Raw genomic sequence first — 22,270 nt, 5'->3', positions numbered from 1 at the left:
GTTAATTAATCAATTTGAGATCAGAAAACAACAACAAGGTCCGCTCTGTAGGGCATCGTAGCGGCGAAGGAAGGGGGCGTGGGCGGGGCTAAGTGTGCGTATCAGTGTAGTATTCCATGGGTGCGTGTTTTGTCCATAAGCCCGGACGTCGCTCCGCTCGGCGTCCCGACAGAGTCAACAACCCAGGTGTCTTTGAAGAAGGATTTTCCAGGGCATCTTTCACTGCACTGGTCTCGCTGGGGTGTTGACAGATCGGTCTTGCCAAAGCCAATGCGGAGGGAGTTGAATTGTAGATAAGGATTGTTCTGGCTACACATTGCAATGGTTTGTCTGCTCTAATTGTCCGTTCTGGCTCTCAAATAGTTTTCTGTAGTTCGCTTCGGGGTATTGTTTCTCACCTTCTTTATCAAAGTACTGGCACTTGCAGCCATTGTGGCTTATTCTGCTGTCGTACTGATTAAAAACGGGAACGCCGCGGGACCCCCCGGGGAGGCGCTGGATGAAGTGCTGGACAAAGTGGCTGGGGAGAGGGAAGTCTGAGCTTCTCTGCTTAGGCTGCTGCCCCCGCGACCCGACCTCGAATAAGATGGATGGATGGACTGATTAAAAAGAATTGCATGAACGGAGTTACCAACGTGTTGGATTGTTTGTTGCGTAGGACCATAGGGTGCAGCAGATTACAAGGTGCACTGCCGATGACCGGGTCTATTCAGGTCTTTTTTCATATATAAGGCACAACGGATTATAAGGCGCATTAAAGGCCTACTGAAATGAATTTTTTTTTAGTTAAACGGGGATATCAGATCAATTCTATATGTCATACTTCATCATTTCGCGATATTGCCATATTTTTGCTGGAAGGATTTAGTAGAGAACATCGACGATAAAGTTCGCAACTTTTGGTCGCTGATAAAAAAAAAGCCTTGCCTGTACCGGAAGTAGCGTGACGTCACAGGTTGTGGAGCTCCTCACATCTGCACATTGTTTACACCAGCAGTGAGAGCGATTCGGACCGAGAAAGCGACGATTACCCCATTAATTTGAGCCAGGATGAAAGATTTGTGGATGAGGAACGTCAGAGTGAAGGACTAGAGTGCAGTGCAGGACGTATCTTTTTTCGCTCTGACCGTAACTTAGGTACAAGCTGGCTCATTGGATTTCACACTTTCTCCTTTTTCTATTGTGGATCACGGATTTTGTATTTTAAACCACCTCGGATACTATATCCTCTTGAAAATGAGAGTCGAGAACGCGAAATGGACATTCACAGTGACTTTTATCTCCACAATACATCGGTGAAGCACTTTAACTACGGAGATAACGTGATAGCATCTGGCTTAAATGCAGATAGAAATAAAAGAAATAAACCCCTGACTGGAAGGATAGACAGAAAATCAACAATACTATTAAACCATGGACATGTAACTACACGGTTAATGCTTTCTAGCCTGGCGAAGCTTAACAATGCTGTTGCTAACGACGCCATTGAAGCTAACTTAGCAACGGGACCTCACATAGCTATGCTAAAAACCTTAGCTCTCCACCTACGCCAGCCAGCCCTCATCTGCTCATCACGACCCTTGCTCACCTGCGTTCCAGCGATCGACGGCGCGACGAAGTACTTCACCCGATCATCGATGCGGTCGGCGGCTAGCGTCGGATAGCGCGTCTGCTATCCAACTCAAAGTCCTCCTGGTTGTGTTGCTGCAGCCAGCCGCTAATACACCGATTCCACCTACAGCTTTCTTCTTTGCAGTCTCCATTGTTCATTAAACAAATTGCAAAAGATTCACCAATACTGTGGAATTTTGCGATGAAAACAGAGCTTTTTGTATTGAGATACAATGTGTCCGAATACTTCCGGTTCAACCATCGACGTCACGCGCATACGTCATCATACATAGACGTTTTCAACCGGAAGTTTCGCGGGAAATTTAAAATGTCACTTTATAAGTTAACCCGGCCGTATTGGCATGTGTTGCAATGTTAAGATTTCATCATTGATATATAAACTATCAGACTGCGTGGTCGCTAGTAGTGGCTTTCTGTAGGCCTTTAAGTAAAAAATAACATGTTATTTACAAAATGGATGCACATTTACATTACATTCGACTCCGTTATTTGCAAAAATAAAACTGAAATTAAATGAAAGAGTGTGCATTCAATGGCAACACGTAAACACACATTTTTTAATTAGCTGCTATGATTCTATTAGAAAAAAAAAAGCTTCTTTGTTGTGGCCTTTTTCTGTTTACGATTGTGTTGTCCTTGATTTTTTATTTATTTTTTTGCTTTCCTTTCAAGCATGTTCATTAGAATATTTTTGGGGGTGCCATATTTTTTTTTTTTCCCTTTTTAATTCCCGGAGGCCTTACAGTGCGAGATCAATGCATTGTTTGGGCTGTTTATTTTCCTCAAGGTGACGCCTGTTTTTGTTAGGGTGAGTTTTTTTTTTAATTTTGCAGCGGTGAAAAGAATTAGTGAAGTGTCGGATCACTGGAAGGTTAAGGATGTGTCGCTTCTCCGTATTGGACCTAGTTTCTGTAGTCCTAATGACCGAGCTGAGTGTCTGCAGGGTGCACACTTATTGTCTCCTGTAATTCAGCGCTTATCAAACAAGTACATTTCATTAATCTACAATTAGGGGCTGATTCACCTCGGTGACAGCGTGACGACGGAGGCGCACACCGCTCGCGTCTCACAGCTTTGTTACTTTTAATTCACGCGCTGACCCGCAGCTTCGGTCGCTAATGAAGCCAAGTAACTCTGCTATAATTAGACGTGGTTAATTTATTTCCAAAAGTCTGTGTCGCTGTGCAAAATCATTAGTGTGTGTTGAAATTAAATTTGACATGAAAGCTGCTTGAAGTGGTTTAGTGTAAGTGACTATAATTGATACACCAGGAGGGTTGTTTGCTTCTGGCTGCAGGTGTGCACACTTTAAACCTGATTGGCAGATACAGAAATGTTATTCCGTTAAAAATACACTTTTCTTAAAAAAAAAAAAAGGAAAGCTGAAGACTATTGTATGCAAAGATATGGAAAATATTGTGCAAAACCAACTTTTGTTACCTTTATAGGTCACACATTTTAAATCAAACGGTGGTATTTTAAAAAAAATCTTTCCTTTCGTCATTCTTACTTGTTTGCAATTTGCCCCATTAAAGTTAAAGTGCCAATGATTGTCACACACACACACACTTGGTGTGGCGAAATTATTCTCTGCGTTTGACCCATCACCCTTGATCACCCCCTGGGAGGCGAGGGGAGCAGTGAGCAGCAGCGGTGGCCGCGGCCGGGAATCATTTTTGGTGATTTAACCCCCAATTCCAACCCTTGATGCCGAGTGCCGAGCAGGGAGGTAAAGGGTCCCATTTTTATAGTCTTCGGTATGACTCGGCCGGGATTTGAACTCACAACCTGCCGATCTCAGGGCGGACACTCTAACCACTCGGCCACTGAGTAGGGAGTAACGAAACGTTTATATGACGTCGGCAGGGCTCGAATTTTAGAGTGCTTTTAAATTACTCTTTAAAGACTCTGAATGCTGCATATTTGCTGCCATCTTGTGGACAATGTGAGTAAACCAGATCAGTGACACTTGAAAGTAGAGATGTCCGATAATGGCTTTTTTGCCGATATTCCGATATTGTCCAACTCTTAAATACCGATACCGATACATACAGTCGTGGAATTAACACATTATTATGCCTAATTTTGTTGTGATGCCCCGCTGGATGCATTAAACAATGTAACAAGGTTTTTCCAAAATAAATCAACTCAAGTTATGGGGGAAAAAAATGCCAACATGGCACTGCCATATTTATTCTTTCTTTCTTTCTTTCTTCTTCCGCAGCTTTGCGCACTACTTTGCCCCCCTTAACATGCTTCAAAACTCACCAAATTTTTTACACACATCCAAAAAGTGTGCCAGCACACTTTAGTAAAAAAACCTAACCCCAAAATACAAAATTAAGCTCCCTAGGAAAAAAACAAAACAAACTGCCTGTAACTCCCACTAGGAAGGTCGTAGAGACATGAAACAAAAACCTGTATGTAGGTCTGCTTTAGACCTACAACTCATAATGACACATTCTCGGGCGAAAACCAACAGGAAGTTGGCAATTTCCCATTTTAGACAAAAAAGTACTAAAAACACTGCTTTTTACGTCTTTGACCTCTAATTTGACCCCCTTAAAATACTTCAAAACTCACCAAACTTCTCACACACATCAGGACTGGTGGAAATTGCGATCTAAAAAAAAAACGAACCCCAAAACTCAAAATTGTGCTCTACATAATTTTTGAAAAAAACAGAGAAAAAACTGCTTTTTAGAGGAAAACTCAGACAAAACTGCGGTATGAACGTCTTAGAGACATGAAACAAATACCTCTATGTAGGTCTCGCCTAGACCTACATTTCATAGATTGACATCCTTCAGCAAAAATCAACAGGAAGTTTGCTATTCCTCCTTCAAAACAACATTTTTGTTACAACCGGTCACCAAACATCAAACTTTATCTCCTCTGAGCGCGTTTGTCGTTTCGGCTTCAAACTGCTACAGGAGAGAGATTGAACCCTTCTGATTAAAAGTTGACGAAAGAGTTGTGATTAGTGCTACCGTTTTGATTTTACGAGCCTTCAAAGACCCGCAGCACTAAAGTTGCTCCGGTGCCAAAAATGACAACGAAAATGCAATTACACCTTCTTTGTCCTCAAAATTCTACACACAATACCCTATAATGACAACGTGAACTCAGACACAACTTCCTCTAACTCCCAGTACGAATATCGTAGAGACACGAAACAAAAACCTCTATGTAGGTCTCACTCAGGACTACCACTGGACAAAAGTATTGGGACACCTAGGACTAGCACCTGCCAAAAGGCAGACCCGACCAATGCTGCTTGCAGCTTTAATTATTATTGAAGTCACAAAGTGCATTATTTTTTTTAACATGCCTCAAAACAGCAGCTTGGAATTTGGGACATGCTCTCCCTGAGAGAGCATGAGGAGGTTGAGGTGGGCGGGGTTTTGTAGGGGTTAGCGGGGGGTGTATATTGTAGCGTCCCGGAAGAGTTAGTGCTGCAAGGGGTTCTGGGTATTTGTTCTGTTGTGTTACGGTGCGGATGTTCTCCCGAAATGTGTTTGTCATTCTTGTTTGGTGTGGGTTCACAGTGTGGCGCTTATTTGTAACAGTGTTAAAGTTGTTTATACGGTCACCCTCAGTGTGACCTGTATGGCTGTTGACCAAGTATGCCTTGCATTCACTTGTGTGTGTGAAAAGTTGTAGAAATTATGTGACTGGGCCGGCACGTAAAGGCAGTGCCTTTAAGGTTTATTGGCGCTCTGTACTTCTCCCTACGTCCGTGTACACAGTGACGTTTTAAAAAGTCATACATTTTACTTTTTGAAACCGATACCGATAATTTCCGATATTACATTTTAAAGCATTTATTGACCGATAATGTCGGCAGTCCGATATTATCGGACATCTCTACTTGAAAGTACATCGTCATAACAGCACAGCGTTTACTGATATGACACAATCCAAACAACCTTCCTTAATCATGGTGCAAAAAAAATCAAATTGCACTGATTTTTGTTCCATTAGAGAGCATGATGGGGAAAAATGGAAAACACTATCTCCACACTTATCTACGTTTGGCGCATTTTAGCTGCTTGATAGTCAAACTGGTTTTCATTGAGGGCCACACTGCAGTTATGGCTGCCATCAGAGGGCCCCGTGTAACAGTGAATGAATTTGCCTCTGGAGTTCATTATTAATTCTATAAATTGTTTTAAGTAGACTGTCGATTTCACAATAAAAACTTTACATTCACAACATTTTACTGTAAAATATAGGTTTTTTTTAAATTTTCCACAACATTTTACGGTAAATGGAAAAACTACCACAGTTTTTTTTTTTTGGGGGGGGGGTGGGGGGGGGGGTGGGGGTGGGCTGCGGGGGATTTACGGAAAAAGCTGGCAACTTAATTGCCAGAATTTTTGTGTTGAATTTACATAGTTTTTACAACATTATGTTGTTAATGGAAAAACAGTACAAGTAATTTTTTTATTCGGGCATCTTAGCATCTTAGCTGACAGTTTTTCTACCATAAAAACAAATGTATCATTTTTCCATTTACAGTAATACACCGTTAAAAACAAGATTGTTATTAGTATTTTTTTTTTTTTTCAATTTACAGTAATATGTTGTCAAGAACACCATAAAATGTAGGGGTGTGGAATTCGAATCGCGATTCTCACATTGTGCGATTCAGAATCGATTCTCATTTTGAAAAAAATCGATTTTTTTATTTTTTTATTTTTATTTTTTTTTTCATTTTTTTATTTTTTTTTATTTATTTTTTTTAATTAATCAATCCAACAAAACAATACACAGCAATACCATAACAATGCAATCCAAATCCAAAACCAAACCCGACCCAGCAACACTCAGAACTGCAATAAACAGAGCAATTGAGAGGAGACTAGGGTTGGGTATCGTTTGAATTCGAACGATTCCGATTCTTTGTTTCGATTCCGATTCCTGACGATTCTCTATTCCGATTCTTTTAAGAGGCAGGGTCAAAAAAAAAGTTTAGGATATTTTAAATGAGCTAGCTAACCTACATACAGTCTTTCTGAATGAAATAGTCTGACATTCTCCATCAATTGTAATTCTATTAACTTTTTATGAACTTTACTATAAATTCCTCACAGGGCTGTTTTCAACTAGAATATAAATATCAAATCTATGAACTTGAATACAAATATTATAAATTATGAATACATTTTCCCAGATGTACACTTTCCTCAAGAGAGCTTTATTTTTGAAAACCTCATGAAAACACCTTTACACATAAGTGTATGATGCTGCAGGAAATGTCATGAAAACACATTTACACACACAAGTGTATGATGCTGCAGGAAACCTCATGAAAACACCTTTACACATAAGTGTATGATGCTGCAGGAAACCTCATGAAAACACATTTACACACACAAGTGTATGATGCTGCAGGAAACCTCATGAAAACACCTTTACACATAAGTGTATGATGCTGCAGGAAACCTCATGAAAACACATTTACACACACAAGTGTATGATGCTGCAGGTACTTAAACATGTTACCGTGCTCCCACTGATGGGCTAACCTGGTGCAGAAAAGCAAATAAACAATAAGAAACAACTTGCAAAACCCAGTCCAGATTAGCAGCAGGTACAGTATAAAATCAGAGACAGTTCTTGTTTAGGAAAATGACCATATCCGCCTTCTCAGGCAGGATGCGTGAGCGTTCTGGACAGATAGTGTCTCCTGCTGTGGAAAATACACGTTCGCTGGGTGTGGAAGAAGCTTGAATGCATAAATAGGAGAAAGCGAGATATGACAGCAAAGGATAAGTCTTTTGTTGGTTCCACCGGACCACCACCATGCAGCAGGGTCGTCAGACATAAGTATCGGTGGAACGTCCTGGTACATCTGCAGCTCTCTCTCTCGTTTCTTGATGGACATGGAGCTCTGTTATTTCGCGGTTATTTCATTTTTTTTTTGTAAAGTAAAGCCACACTTTCGACCGCCAACGCCCGCTATCCATGCTTGAGCTTGACTGACTCGCTCGGCTATGCTAACACTTCCGGCGGTGGGCGCTTCTTCGTTGGTGTTCAGCGGCGTCTTCTTCCGGTTCGGCTGACATATTTTTTTCCGGTCGGCGGACTGGGTATCGAAACTAGGAATCGAAATTTAAACTTTTGAACGATTCCGGGAGAATCGGAAAGTTAGTCCCGGTTCCAATCGATACTCGATACCCAACCCTAGAGGAGACACAAACACGACACAGAACAAAGCAAAAGTAGTGAAACAAAAATGTATACTATCAACAACAGTATCAATATTAGTTACAATTTCAACATTGCAGTGATTAAAAATCCCTCATTGACATTATCATCAGACATTTATAAAAAATTTAAAAAAAGAACAATAGTGTCACAGTGGCTTACACTTGCATCACATCTCATAAGCTTGACAACACACTGTGTCCAATATTTCCACATAGATAAAATAAGTCATATTTTTGGTTCATTTAATAGTTAAAACAAATTTACATTATTGCAATCAGTTGATAAAACAATTGTCCTTTACAATTATAAAAGCTTTTTACAAAAATCTACTACTCTGCTTGCATGTCAGCAGACTGGGGTAGATCCTGCTGAAATCTATGTATTGAATGAATAGACAATCCTTTTGAATCGGAAAAATATCGTCTTTGAATCGAGAATCACGTTGAATCGAAAAAAAAATCGATTTCGAATCGAATCGTGACCCCAAGAATCGATATTGAATCGAATCGTGGGACACCCAAAGATTCGCAGCCCTAATACAGTGTATTGGCATTTTTATGAATTTGATGGGTAGTTTGCTGTAAAATCATAAGTCAAGCAGATATTTAAGTATGTATTTTTATTTAGACAAAAAATGTTTGGAAATAATATTCTGTTGCAATAATGGATACCATTAAAGTGTAAAAGGTATGCAATTTCAAGCAATGCATGTATTTTTTCCTGTCAAAATGAAAAAAAAAATCCATTACATTTAACGAGAAAATATTAAGTACGTTATTGACACATATCATTTCCAGGTGTTTGCGGGCCAGATCTGGCCCCCGGGCCTTGAGTTTGACACCTGTGAGTTAATTAAGTCTGTCAGTCCATTAGTTAGTCAGAAAAGAACTTAACTGGGACAAAAGAAGAACACATGAACTCTCTGCAGTTATGAATCACTGAATCAAATCACTGAAGGAAAATGAAAGTGTCCATCCATTCGTTGCCTTCATTACCAGGAAGTAGCCTGCCGACTAACAAATAAACCAGCAACCTTTTTTATAGCACTTTGTTTAAGAGGTGTGTGCCAGTCCGGTGGATCACGACATCAACCACATGCGCTGATGGAACATTATCATAATCACCGCTTCTTTTTGTTGTTGTGTTTGTTGGTGCAGAACTACAAGAGGAAAACGGAGGCTGCAAAGAAGGAGTACCTGAAAGCATTGGCTGCCTACAGAGCCAGTCTGGTTTCCAAGGTAACCATGCATGTGTGTGTGTGTGTGTGTAGGTCATGCTTTTAAAATACATGGGTCAGCGGCGACATAAAGGATGATAAATCAGACCATGACAATTCCTCATGCTATCAGGGAAAAAGAGCCCAGCTTACTTTTTTTTGCACGTTTGTGTGTTTTTAAAGCCAAACTTTGTTACATTTCCTCCTCAAACTGCCTTCATTTCGCCATTGTTTCCCTTTTAATACAGCTCCAAATTGCATTTCCATACTAAGCCCCGCCCGCCCGTGCGGCGCCACACTTCCTCCCCAGCTGAAAAACAAGCACCTTGATTAAAGCATGAATAGTTAATTCATCTGCCTCTTCAAACTCAAAGCGGCTTGTCTTTGCTGCCATTCGCGTCCCGGCGCTGATTGATACTATACATCGGTGACAGGCAGAAAAGAAGCCCCTAAAATAAAATAAAAATAAAAAAAAACTCTTTAAGCGTCAGCCAATCAGAGAGTCACGATTCAAATGAGTCTTTTCACGGTAAATAGATGTGGAGGTAATTGGAGTGTCATTAAAAGACATTCACATCCTCGCCGTGCACCTGTTGCATTTTTTGTTCCGGGTCATGTCAACAACTCTGAGGAGCTTAGTGCAAAAAAAAAAAAAAAAAAAAAAAAGTGTAATTGCGGGGGGGAAAAGCACAGCCAAAGTATGCACGGTAAAAAAAAAAAAAAAAACCTGCAGGATGACATTAATTGAATGACCTTCCCCCCCATTCCCATTTTCAGTAAAATATCCTCTATAATTTCATATTTCTTCAGTATTTTATTTTCCACTCGCCCCTGCTATCTCCTCTCTCCTCCTCTAAACGCCATCCATCCATCCCTTAGTCCCCGTTGCATTGATTATTTTGTGGGATGGATGTGAGTCATGGCTAAAAAGCCCGAGCATCAGTCTGTTACCAAGAAGCCCGACATGTGTTTCATATCTACTGTGTGCATTCGAGTGTTTTTCAAACTAATAGTTCATGTCCACCTGCAAAGCAACGTGTTTAGTAGATCAGTGTTTTTCAACCACTGTGCCGCGGCACACTAGTGTACCGTGAGATATTGTTTGGTGTGCCGTGGGACATTATGTAATTTCACCTAATTGGGTTAAAAATATTTTATGCAAACCAGTGCCGTATTTTTCGGACTATAAGTCGCAGTTTTTTTCATAGTTTGGCCGGGCTCCAGTGCATTTTCGGCAGGTGCGACTTATACTCCGGTGCGACTTATACTCCGAAAAATACGGTAATTATAATCCGCAAACAATGTGCCGTCGTTGAGTGTCTGTGCTGTCTAGAGCTCGACATATCAATAGGTGGCAGCAGGTAGCTAATTGCTTTGTAGATGTCGGGAACACTGTTTGTCGCCATCACAATATACAATATACGTGCAGGTAAAAATGTATCTAATGCTTAAACCAAAAATAAACAAAAGGCGAGTGCCGCTAAGAAAAGGCATTGAAGCTTAGGGAAGGCTATGCAGAACGAAACTAAAACTGAACGGGCTGCAAAGTCAACAAAAACAGAATGCTGGACGACAGCAAAGACTTACACAGTGTGTGGAGCAGACGGCGTCCACAAAGTACATCCGTACATGACAATCAACAACAAAATAGGCGCGCAAGACAAGAACTAAAACACTACACACAGGAAAACAGCAAAAAACTCAAAATAAGTCAGGGGGTGATGTGACAGGTGGTGACAGTACACCTACTTTGGGACAAGAGTTATAGTGATGCATGCTTGGTTATGGTTTGAATTCATATCCAATAATTGCGACAACGACTTTTTACTGTCAACCGAGTTTTGTTTTTTAATAATTCCTGCTGGTGGTGTGCCTCGGGATTTTTTCAACGCAAAAAAAGTGCCTTGGCTCAAAAAAGGTTGACAAACACTGTATTAAATCATAGCAATATCTCTTTATCGCTGCTGCACATACTGTAAATATTAGGGGTGCCAAGAAAAAAATCGATTTTAAGATGAATCATGCTTATTTGCCTTAATCGATAAAAAAATAAAATAAATCTAAATTATTTATTATTTCAATCTATCCTGTCCAGCCACTCAGGCAAATCATAAACTTTACATTTACAAAATTTGACTGTAAAAGTGTTTTTACATTTTTTTTACAACATTTTACGGTAAATGGAAAAACTACCACTGTTTTTTTGGGGGGAAGGTGGGGGTTTATGGAAAAAGCTGGCAGCTTAGTTGCCAGAATTTTTGTATTAATTGTACATTGGTTTTTACAACATTATATTGTTAATAAAACAGTACAAGTTGTTTTTTTATTCGGGCAATTTAGCTGCCAGTTTTTCTAAATGTATCGTTTTTCCATTTACAGTAATACACTGTTAAAAACAAAATTTTACAGTAAAAATATGGCAGCTCAGTCAACAGAGTTTTAACGCAAAAAAATGGTAGTTTTCAATTTACAGTAATATGCTCGAAAGAACACCGTAAATTGTATTGTCACTTTTATTAATTTGATGGGTAGTTTGCTGTAAAATCATAAGTCAAGCAGATATTTAAGTATTTATTTCTATTTAGACAAAAAAAATTTTGGAAATACTGATAATATTCTGTTGCAACAATGGATACTATTAAAGTGTAAAAGGTATGCAATTTCAAGCAGTACATATATTTTTTCTGTCAAAATGAAAAAAATCCATTGCATTTAGTGAGAAAATATTAAGTACGTTATTGACACATATCATTTCCAGGTGTTTGCGGGCCACATCTGGCCCCCGGGCCTTGAGTTTGACACCTGCTGTTTGCCTTAATCGATAAAAAAAATATATTTATAATTTATTTTTTCAATCTTTCCTGTCCAACCACTCAGGCAAATCATATTGCTGATGTAGATCAGGCCTGGGCAATCATTTTGACTCGGGGGGCCAAATTTAGAGAAAAAAATGTGTCTGGGGGCCGGTATATCTATTTTTAGGAACACTAATACAAAAACTCACAATGTCTGATTGAATGCTAAAAATGCTTCTGCAGAGTGGAGACAAATAGGAAGTGGAATGAAAAATAAGAGCGCTGGACAGGCACTAAATAGGACGAGAATAAACACAAGTCCAACCTGTGAAAAGCAGTCATGCCACATTTATTTTGAAAATGTTTTATTATGATTTTTGTACCAAATTATATACTGCAAGAATTGGGTTGAATCGAGAATACATTTTAAATCAAATCATCACCTCTATAATCGGAAATTGAATTTTTGAGTTGGTGTAAGATTCCTATCCCTACTAACTATAGGGACAAAGTCGCTAAATCAGCAACATCCTCCTGCTTCGTCTTCTTATTCTCTGGCAGACCAGGCGAGTTATAATTCGGTTATAATTGAGGTAATACCAAATATATTTGTGGCGGTCCAAATTTATTTATAAATTACTTGGGCAAAATATTTTAAATATATATTATCGTAAAATAAAACTTTTGAAAATGTTAATTTCAAGACCTGATTTAGCTGCATTACGAGGGTAAAATATTTCACAATAAATGCATTAGTCAGATTTTTTAACAAATTTACCAAATTAATTTGTGGCGGTCCAAATTTTTAAAATAAATTAATTGGGAAAAATATTCCAAATATATATCATTATCGTAAAATAAAACTTTTGAAAATGTTAATTTCAAGACCTGATTTATCTGCATTACGAGGGTAAAATATTTCAAAATAAATGCATTAGTCAGATTTTTTTTTAACAAATGTATTTGTGGCGGTCCAAAAAATATTTTTAAATTACTTGGGCCAAATATTCCAAATATACATAATTATTATCGTAAAATAAAACTTTTGAACATTTTAATTTCAAGACCTGATTTAGCTGCATTATGAGGGTAAAATATTTCTAAATAAATGCATTAGTCAGATTTTTAACAAATTTACCAAATTCATTTGTGGCGGTCCAAATTTTTTATATAAATCACTTGGGCAAAATATTCCAAATATATATCATTATTATCGTAAAATAAAACTTTTGAAAAGGTTCATTTCAAAACCAGATTTAGCTGCATGAAGAGGGTAAAATATTTCACAATAAATGCATTAGTCAGATTTTTTAACACATTTACCAAATTAATTTGTGGCGGTCCAAATTTTTAAAATAAATTAATTGGGAAAAATATTCCAAATATATATCATTATCGTAAAATAAAACTTTTGAAAATGTTAATTTCAATACCTGAATTATTTGCATTACGAGGGAAAAATATTTCAAAATAAATGCATTAGTCACATTTTTTTTAACAAATGTATTTGTGGCGGTCAAAAAAATATTTTTAAACTACTTGGGCCAAATATTCCAAATATACATAATTATTATCGTAAAATAAAACTTTTGAACATTTTAATTTCAAGACCTGACTTAGCTGCATTATGAGGGTAAAACATTTCAAAATAAATGCATTAGTCAGATTTTTAAGAAATTTACCAAATTCATTTGTGGCGGTCCAAATTTTTTTTATAAATCACTTGGGCAAAATATTCCAAATATATATCATTATTATCGTAAAATAAAACTTTTGAAAAGGTTCATTTCAAAACCAGATTTAGCTGCATGAAGAGGGTAAAATATTTCACAATAAATGCATTAGTCAGATTTTTTAACACATTTACCAAATTAATTTGTGGCGGTCCAAATTTTTAAAATAAATTAATTGGGAAAAATATTCCAAATATATATCATTATCGTAAAATAAAACTTTTGAAAATGTTAATTTCAATACCTGATTTATCTGCATTACGAGGGAAAAATATTTCAAAATAAATGCATTAGTCAGATTTTTTTTAACAAATGTATTTGTGGCGGTCCAAAAAATATTTTTAAACTACTTGGGCCAAATATACATAATTATTATCGTAAAATAAAACTTTTGAACATTTTAATTTCAAGACCTGATTTAGCTGCATTATGAGGGTAAAATATTTCAAAATAAATGCATTAGTCAGATTTTTAACACATTTACCAAATTCATTTGTGGCGGTCCAAATTTTTTTTATAAATCACTTGGGCAAAATATTCCAAATATATATCATTATTATCGTAAAATAAAACTTTTGAAAAGGTTCATTTCAAAACCAGATTTAGCTGCATGAAGAGGGTAAAATATTTCACAATAAATGCATTAGTCAGATTTTTTAACACATTTACCAAATTAATTTGTGGCGGTCCAAATTTTTAAAATAAATTAATTGGGAAAAATATTCCAAATATATATCATTATCGTAAAATAAAACTTTTGAAAATGTTAATTTCAAGACCTGATTTAGCTGCATTACGAGGTTAAAATATTTCAAAATAAATGCAATTGTCAGATTTTTTTTAACAAATGTATTTGTGGCGGTCCAAAAAATATTTTTAAACTACTTGGGCCAAATATTCCAAATATACATAATTATTATCGTAAAATAAAACTTTTGAACATTTTAATTTCAAGACCTGATTTAGCTGCATTATGAGGGTAAAATATTTCAAAATAAATGCATTAGTCAGATTTTTAAAAAATTTACCAAATTCATTTGTGGCGGTCCAAATTTTTTTTTATAAATCACTTGGGCAAAATATTCCAAATATATATCATTATTATCGTAAAATAAAACTTTTGAAAAGGTTCATTTCAAAACCAGATTTAGCTGCATGAAGAGGGTAAAATATTTCACAATAAATGCATTAGTCAGATTTTTTTACAAATTTACCAAATTCATTTGTGGCGGTCCAAAAATTTTTTTTATAAATTACTTGGGCAAAATATTTCAAATACATATCATTATTATCGTAAAAAAAAACTTTTGAAAATGTTAATTTCAAGACCTGATTTAGCTGCATTACGAGGGTAAAATATTTCACAATAAATGCATTAGTCAGTTTTTTTAACAAATTTACCAAATTAATTTGTGGCGGTCCAAATCTTTTTTTTATAAATTACTTGGGCAAAATATTCCAAATACATATCATTATCATCGTTAAAAAAAAACTTTTGAAAATGTTCATTTCAAGACCTGATTTAGCTGCATTACAAGGGTAAAATATTTCACAATAAATGCATTAGTCAGTTTTTTTTAACAAATTTACCAAATTCATTTGTGGTGGTCCAATTTTTTTTTATACATTACTTGGGCAAAATATTCCAAATATATATCTTTATTATCGTAAAATAAAACTTTTGAAAATGTTAATTTCAAGACCTGATTTAGCTGCATTACGAGGGTAACAGAGCCTTCTCTGTTGCGGGCCCCAAACTCTGGAATGATCTTCCACTCCATGTGAGACAGGCCCCTTCTTTGGCTATTTTTAAGACCCTTCTTAAAACCCATTTTTATTCACTGGCTTTTAACCCAGCATGAGACTTTAAACTGTTTTTAACTTTTAACTTTTTTAACTGTTTTTAACTTTTAACTGCTTTTTATCTAACAAAATTGTTCTTAGGGTAATTTTGTATTTGCTTTTTTAATGTGTATTTTACTTCTGTTTTAAATTTTTTTTTTTTAGTCTGTCCTTTGCCTTTATTTCTTTGTGGTGTACAGCCCTTTGTTTTTCAACTGTGCTTGTTTTTAAAGGGCTTTATAAATAAAGTTGGTATGGTATGGTATGGTAAAATATTTCAAAATAAATGCATTACTCAGATTTCTTTTCTGTGCAGTATTATAATGTACAGAATGTGGCCACTGTATTGTGTCCTTTAATCTTCATGTTTACATGCAAAAAAATAATTTTAAAAAAGTAAAAAAAACAGCAATATCGCTGGCAGAGATACACGCAGCCATTGTTTTAGAACAATAGACCGTGCTGTCGGTCGCGTGTCGCTGCTTCATGCTGGCACTGGGCCTCAGCTGGCATATTTCGAACTACTGAAAGTTTGCTGTTACAATATCACACACACTTGCACGGACGCTCACGCTTCCGTGCAAGTGTGAGCGTTTTTTTTGGCCGAGGCGTGAAAAAAACGCAAAGTCTAGACGAGCCCGCTCTTATTCACCGCTTCAATTGTTGTGGGGACTCTCGTTATTTGCGATCACACATCATTTGTCGATAAACGTGAATAGGATCGAGCCGCCAACAAGGTTATGTTGCGTCATCGCTTTGAAGAAGAGAAGTCCTAACAGGACGTAAACGCTTCATTTTGGAGCAGACTCGTTCAACCGACTGTTTTCAGGGTTGCACTATCATGCTAACATGCTAATAAAACCCCGGCCAAGTCATACCAAAGACTATAAAAATGGGACCTGTTAACTCCCTGCTTGGCACTCAGCATCAAGGGTTGGAATTGGGGGTTAAATCACCAAAATTATTCCCGAGCGCGGCCACCGCTGCTGCTCACTGCTCCCCTCACCTCATGGGGATGGGTCAAATACAGAGGACACATTTCACCACACCTAGTGTGTGTGTGACTGTGAGTGGTACTTTAATAATAATAATAATAATATTACGGTCGCCTGTTCATAAAAAAACCCAACAACATTTAAGTAAGGTAAATAAGTCAAACTTGACCCAGACACCTCTGGGGGGGCGCCAATTTTGGATCTTTTCGCGTAACGTTTAAGGCAGGGGTGTCAAACTCGCTTTTAACAATGAGTAATAGATGAATATACAGTATATACATATGTATGTATAATACATTAACAATATATTTTTTTACATAAGCTGCAAAAAATTAAAAATACATTTTTCTTTAAAAACTGGCAGCTCAGTCACCAGAATTTTACAGTAAAAGCAGTGGGTTTTTTACAGCATATAAAAAATATTTAGGAATGTAATGGGAAAACCTGCGAGGACAAAGCTACGAACAATGGGAGACCCGGGCTTTCTGCTCCGCCGCTCCCAGTCTGTGGAACGCTCTCCCTGATCACCTGAGGGCACCACAGACTGTGGATGCTTTTAAAAAAAGGCTTAAAAGCCCTTCTTTTTAAAAAAAAAAAAAGCCTTTTTTTTAGATATGTGCATAATAGCTATAGCTATTTGGCTGTTCTAGTTTTTATTTTTATTTATTTCTTTATTATCTTTTTTTATTTTTTTTTAATACACTGTAGCACTTTGAGATTGTTTACTCAATATAAAGTGCTTTTTACAAATAAAATCTATTATTATTATTAAAACTGTTTTAGCAGTAAAATTCAAGCAACAGAGCTGCCAGTTTGTTTGTTTTTAACCTTAAAATCTTGTTGTTTTAATGTTTTTTTTGCTTCTTTTTTAATGTTTTAGTGTCTTACTGTATATGGAAAAAAACAGCACCACAGTTGATTTTAGGGTAAAAAAAAACTCAGTCGGCGGAATTTAACCATAAAATCTATTGTCAATTTTACAGTCTACAATTTGATTTATAATTTGTGTTGAAATCATAAGTCAAGCAGATCTTTAAGTACAGTATTTATCTTTATTTTAACAAAAAATATTTTTGGAATACAAGATAATATAATATTTAGATTTTGATAATATTGCATTTTAACCCTTGTGCGGTGTTCGGGTCTGTGGGACCTGTTTTCATTTTTTATTAAAAGAAAAATGATACAATTCATTCATTTTTCAAACTGAGACTCACTGACTTTGGCTCATTTTCTGTGAAGAACATATATCAGAATACATATTTAATGAACACACACCATACACCCCCTCTACACATTTCTATTACATATAAGATGTCCGGGTCCACTAGACCCGGGGCTAATAGAAGTGTGGAAATTGATGTTCTGTGTACCACACACACACACAGACACCCCCACACACACACAGCAGCCTTAGACAGGAGGAGGACAGAGTGTAGGTACACAGAACATCAGAGGGTCAAATGTGCGAGAAAATGAGAGCAGACAGTGTTGACAAACAACCTTGTGTGGGAACCGCAGATGCAGAAACACAAAAGAAGAATCCCTGTGGGATGCAGAAACTGGCAGAGAAATTTTCCGTGCAACGTTCATATTGTTGTTACTCAGCCAGCGCTTGTGGGTCTGATGGACCCGTTGCATTTTGTGGCTTTTAACGCCTCACAATCAGACACTTTTATGTTAAAATACTGAACAGATGTTTATTGGGATAAGGTAAACATCTGTTCAGTATTTTAACATAAAAGTGTTTGAAACGCTGGCTGAGTAACAACAATATGAACATTACACAAGGGTTAAAAGATATGCAATTGCATCCAGTACATGATTTTTAATGTCAAAAGGGAAATAACTAAATATATTTAGTAAGAAAAGATTAAGCATTGTATTAACGCTTATTATTTCCAGGCTTTCGCAGGGCCACATAAAATAATGTGGCGGGCCAGATTTGGCCCCCTGGCCTTGAGTTTGACACCTGTGGTTTAAGGTCTTTGTTTATTTAAAAAGGGCTCAAAACAACTTTGTATATAAAGTCTGCCGTTTTTAAAGCCAATTGTTTTTCTTTTCTAGTATCGATAAATCTGATGAATCATTATTTAGATCAAGATGTATCTTCTGGAAGGCCAACTAGCCGAGCACAGATCGATATTCTTGATTCGTAGGAATATAAATGGATCTATCGATACGCTTCCATTGTGCAATAGTTGTCAACAATGGCATTCTCCTTCTCCGCAGACGTACAACGACCCCACGGAGCCGAAAAGTGCCCAAACAGGCCAGGCCTCCCCGCACATGATGCCAACCAACCCGTCCCTGTACAGCGTGCCACACCCACCCCAGCCGTCGTCCCCCTACCTGGGTCCCGGCGCCTTCCCCCTCGCAGACCTGCAGAGCTACGCGGGCCACGCCCCTCGCCACGCCCTCTCGCAGACGCTCAGCCAATCGCAGATGCTGCCCAGCATTAGTGCCTCTCCCCCTTCCCCCTTCCAGATCAGCCCGCCCCTTCACCCCCACCAGCAGCTGTCCCTGCACCAGAGCTCGCTCCTCAACCAGCCGATCCGCATGCAGCAGGTCCAGTCCCAGCCAATCATCTCCCACCAGATGGGACTGCAGGCCTCCCTCCACTCCCCGCCCCCCCCTGGCCAGCAGGTATGGCCTTGACCTCCCAAAACGACGCAAACCTGTTCCCGGAAGTATTCACACTGCTGTGCCTCTCCTCCTTCAGGCGTACTCCCACCTCCAGTCAGAGTATCAGAAGAGCATCGGAGGCTCCCAGTCTCCAGGTGCACCTGGTCCTGGTCCTGGCCATGACTGGGACAGTGAATACTGCAACAGGGAGTGTGGCAACCACTGCAGGCGAGCACTTTTCTTTACCTTTGCACTCCTCACATTTGAAGGATTTGTTCTCAAATTGGTTCTCAGGTATATCAACACATTGGAAGTCATAGAAAAAAATATATAAAAATTCATATATACCAGGGTTTCCCGCAGCGCTTTGTTGTTAAGGCGGCCGGTATTGAGCACTGTATAACGGATAAACCACAGACACATTAACTATATATACAGTACATACATACATACATATATATACATATATGTATACATACATATATATACATATATGTATACATACATATATATACATATATGTATACATACATATATATATACATATATGTATACATACATATATATACATATATGTATACATACATATATATACATATATGTATACATACATATATATACATATATGTATACATACATATATATACATATATGTATACATACATATATATACATATATGTATACATACATATATATACATATATGTATACATACATATATATACATATATGTATACATACATATATATACATATATGTATACATACATATATATACATATATGTATACATACATATATATACATATATGTATGTATACATATATGTATATATATGTATGTATACATATATGTATATATATGTATGTATACATATATGTATATATATGTATGTATACATATATGTATATATATGTATGTATACATATATGTATATATATGTATGTATACATATATGTATATATATGTATGTATGTATACATATATGTATATATATGTATGTATGTATACATATATGTATATATATGTATGTATATATACATATATGTATACATACATATATATACATATATGTATACATACATATATATACATATATGTATACATACATATATATACATATATGTATACATACATATATATACATATATGTATACATACATATATATACATATATGTATACATACATATATATACATATATGTATACATACATATATATACATATATGTATACATACATATATATACATATATGTATACATACATATATATACATATATGTATACATACATACATATACATATATGTATACATACATACATATACATATATGTATACATACATACATATACATATATGTATACATACATATACATATATGTATACATACATACATATACATATATGTATACATACATACATATATACATATATGTATACATACATATATATACATATATGTATACATACATACATATATATACATATATGTATACATACATACATATATATACATATATGTATACATACATACATATATATACATATATGTATACATACATACATATATATACATATATGTATACATACATACATATATACATATATATACATATATGTATACATACATACATATATATACATATATGTATACATACATATATGTATATATATGTATGTATACATATATGTATATATATGTATGTATACATATATGTATATATATGTATGTATACATATATGTATATATATGTATGTATACATATATGTATATATATGTATGTATACATATATGTATATATATGTATGTATGTATACATATATGTATATATATGTATGTATGTATACATATATGTATATATATGTATGTATATATACATATATGTATACATACATATATATACATATATGTATACATACATATATATACATATATGTATACATACATATATATACATATATGTATACATACATATATATACATATATGTATACATACATATATATACATATATGTATACATACATATATATACATATATGTATACATACATATATATACATATATGTATACATACATATATATACATATATGTATACATACATATATATACATATATGTATACATACATACATATACATATATGTATACATACATACATATACATATATGTATACATACATACATATACATATATGTATACATACATATACATATATGTATACATACATACATATACATATATGTATACATACATACATATATACATATATGTATACATACATATATATACATATATGTATACATACATACATATATATACATATATGTATACATACATACATATATATACATATATGTATACATACATACATATATATACATATATGTATACATACATACATATATATACATATATGTATACATACATACATATATACATATATATACATATATGTATACATACATACATATATATACATATATGTATACATACATATATGTATATATATGTATGTATACATATATGTATATATATGTATGTATACATATATGTATATATATGTATGTATACATATATGTATATATATGTATGTATACATATATGTATATATATGTATGTATACATATATGTATATATATGTATGTATGTATACATATATGTATATATATGTATGTATGTATACATATATGTATATATATGTATGTATATATACATATATGTATACATACATATATATACATATATGTATACATACATATATATACATATATGTATACATACATATATATACATATATGTATACATACATATATATACATATATGTATACATACATATATATACATATATGTATACATACATATATATACATATATGTATACATACATATATATACATATATGTATACATACATATATATACATATATGTATACATACATACATATACATATATGTATACATACATACATATACATATATGTATACATACATACATATACATATATGTATACATACATATACATATATGTATACATACATATACATATATGTATACATACATACATATACATATATGTATACATACATACATATATACATATATGTATACATACATACATATATATACATATATGTATACATACATACATATATATACATATATGTATACATACATACATATATATACATATATGTATACATACATACATATATA

At 35.0% G+C, this 22,270-nt stretch overlaps 1 protein-coding gene across 1 annotated transcript in view; it reads left to right on the top strand.

Moving 5' to 3' along the window:
* The first annotated feature begins 2,510 nt into the window (after nt 1–2,510).
* LOC133643329 (TOX high mobility group box family member 2-like) overlaps nt 2,511–22,270 on the top strand; it is a 26,164-nt gene continuing 6,404 nt past the window's right edge. The window contains exons 1-4 of the mRNA XM_062037817.1: nt 2,511–2,576; nt 9,006–9,086; nt 18,662–19,075; nt 19,152–19,282. Of these exons, the coding sequence (XP_061893801.1) occupies nt 2,511–2,576; nt 9,006–9,086; nt 18,662–19,075; nt 19,152–19,282 (692 nt within the window). The remainder of the gene's footprint in view (nt 2,577–9,005; nt 9,087–18,661; nt 19,076–19,151; nt 19,283–22,270) is intronic.

The sequence above is a fragment of the Entelurus aequoreus genome, linkage group LG26, assembly GCF_033978785.1.
Source record: "Entelurus aequoreus isolate RoL-2023_Sb linkage group LG26, RoL_Eaeq_v1.1, whole genome shotgun sequence".
In the NCBI taxonomy this organism is placed as follows: Eukaryota; Metazoa; Chordata; class Actinopteri; order Syngnathiformes; family Syngnathidae; genus Entelurus; species Entelurus aequoreus.
Note: the sequence above shows the minus strand (reverse complement) of the source record. Positions and strands in the feature narration are given on the sequence as shown.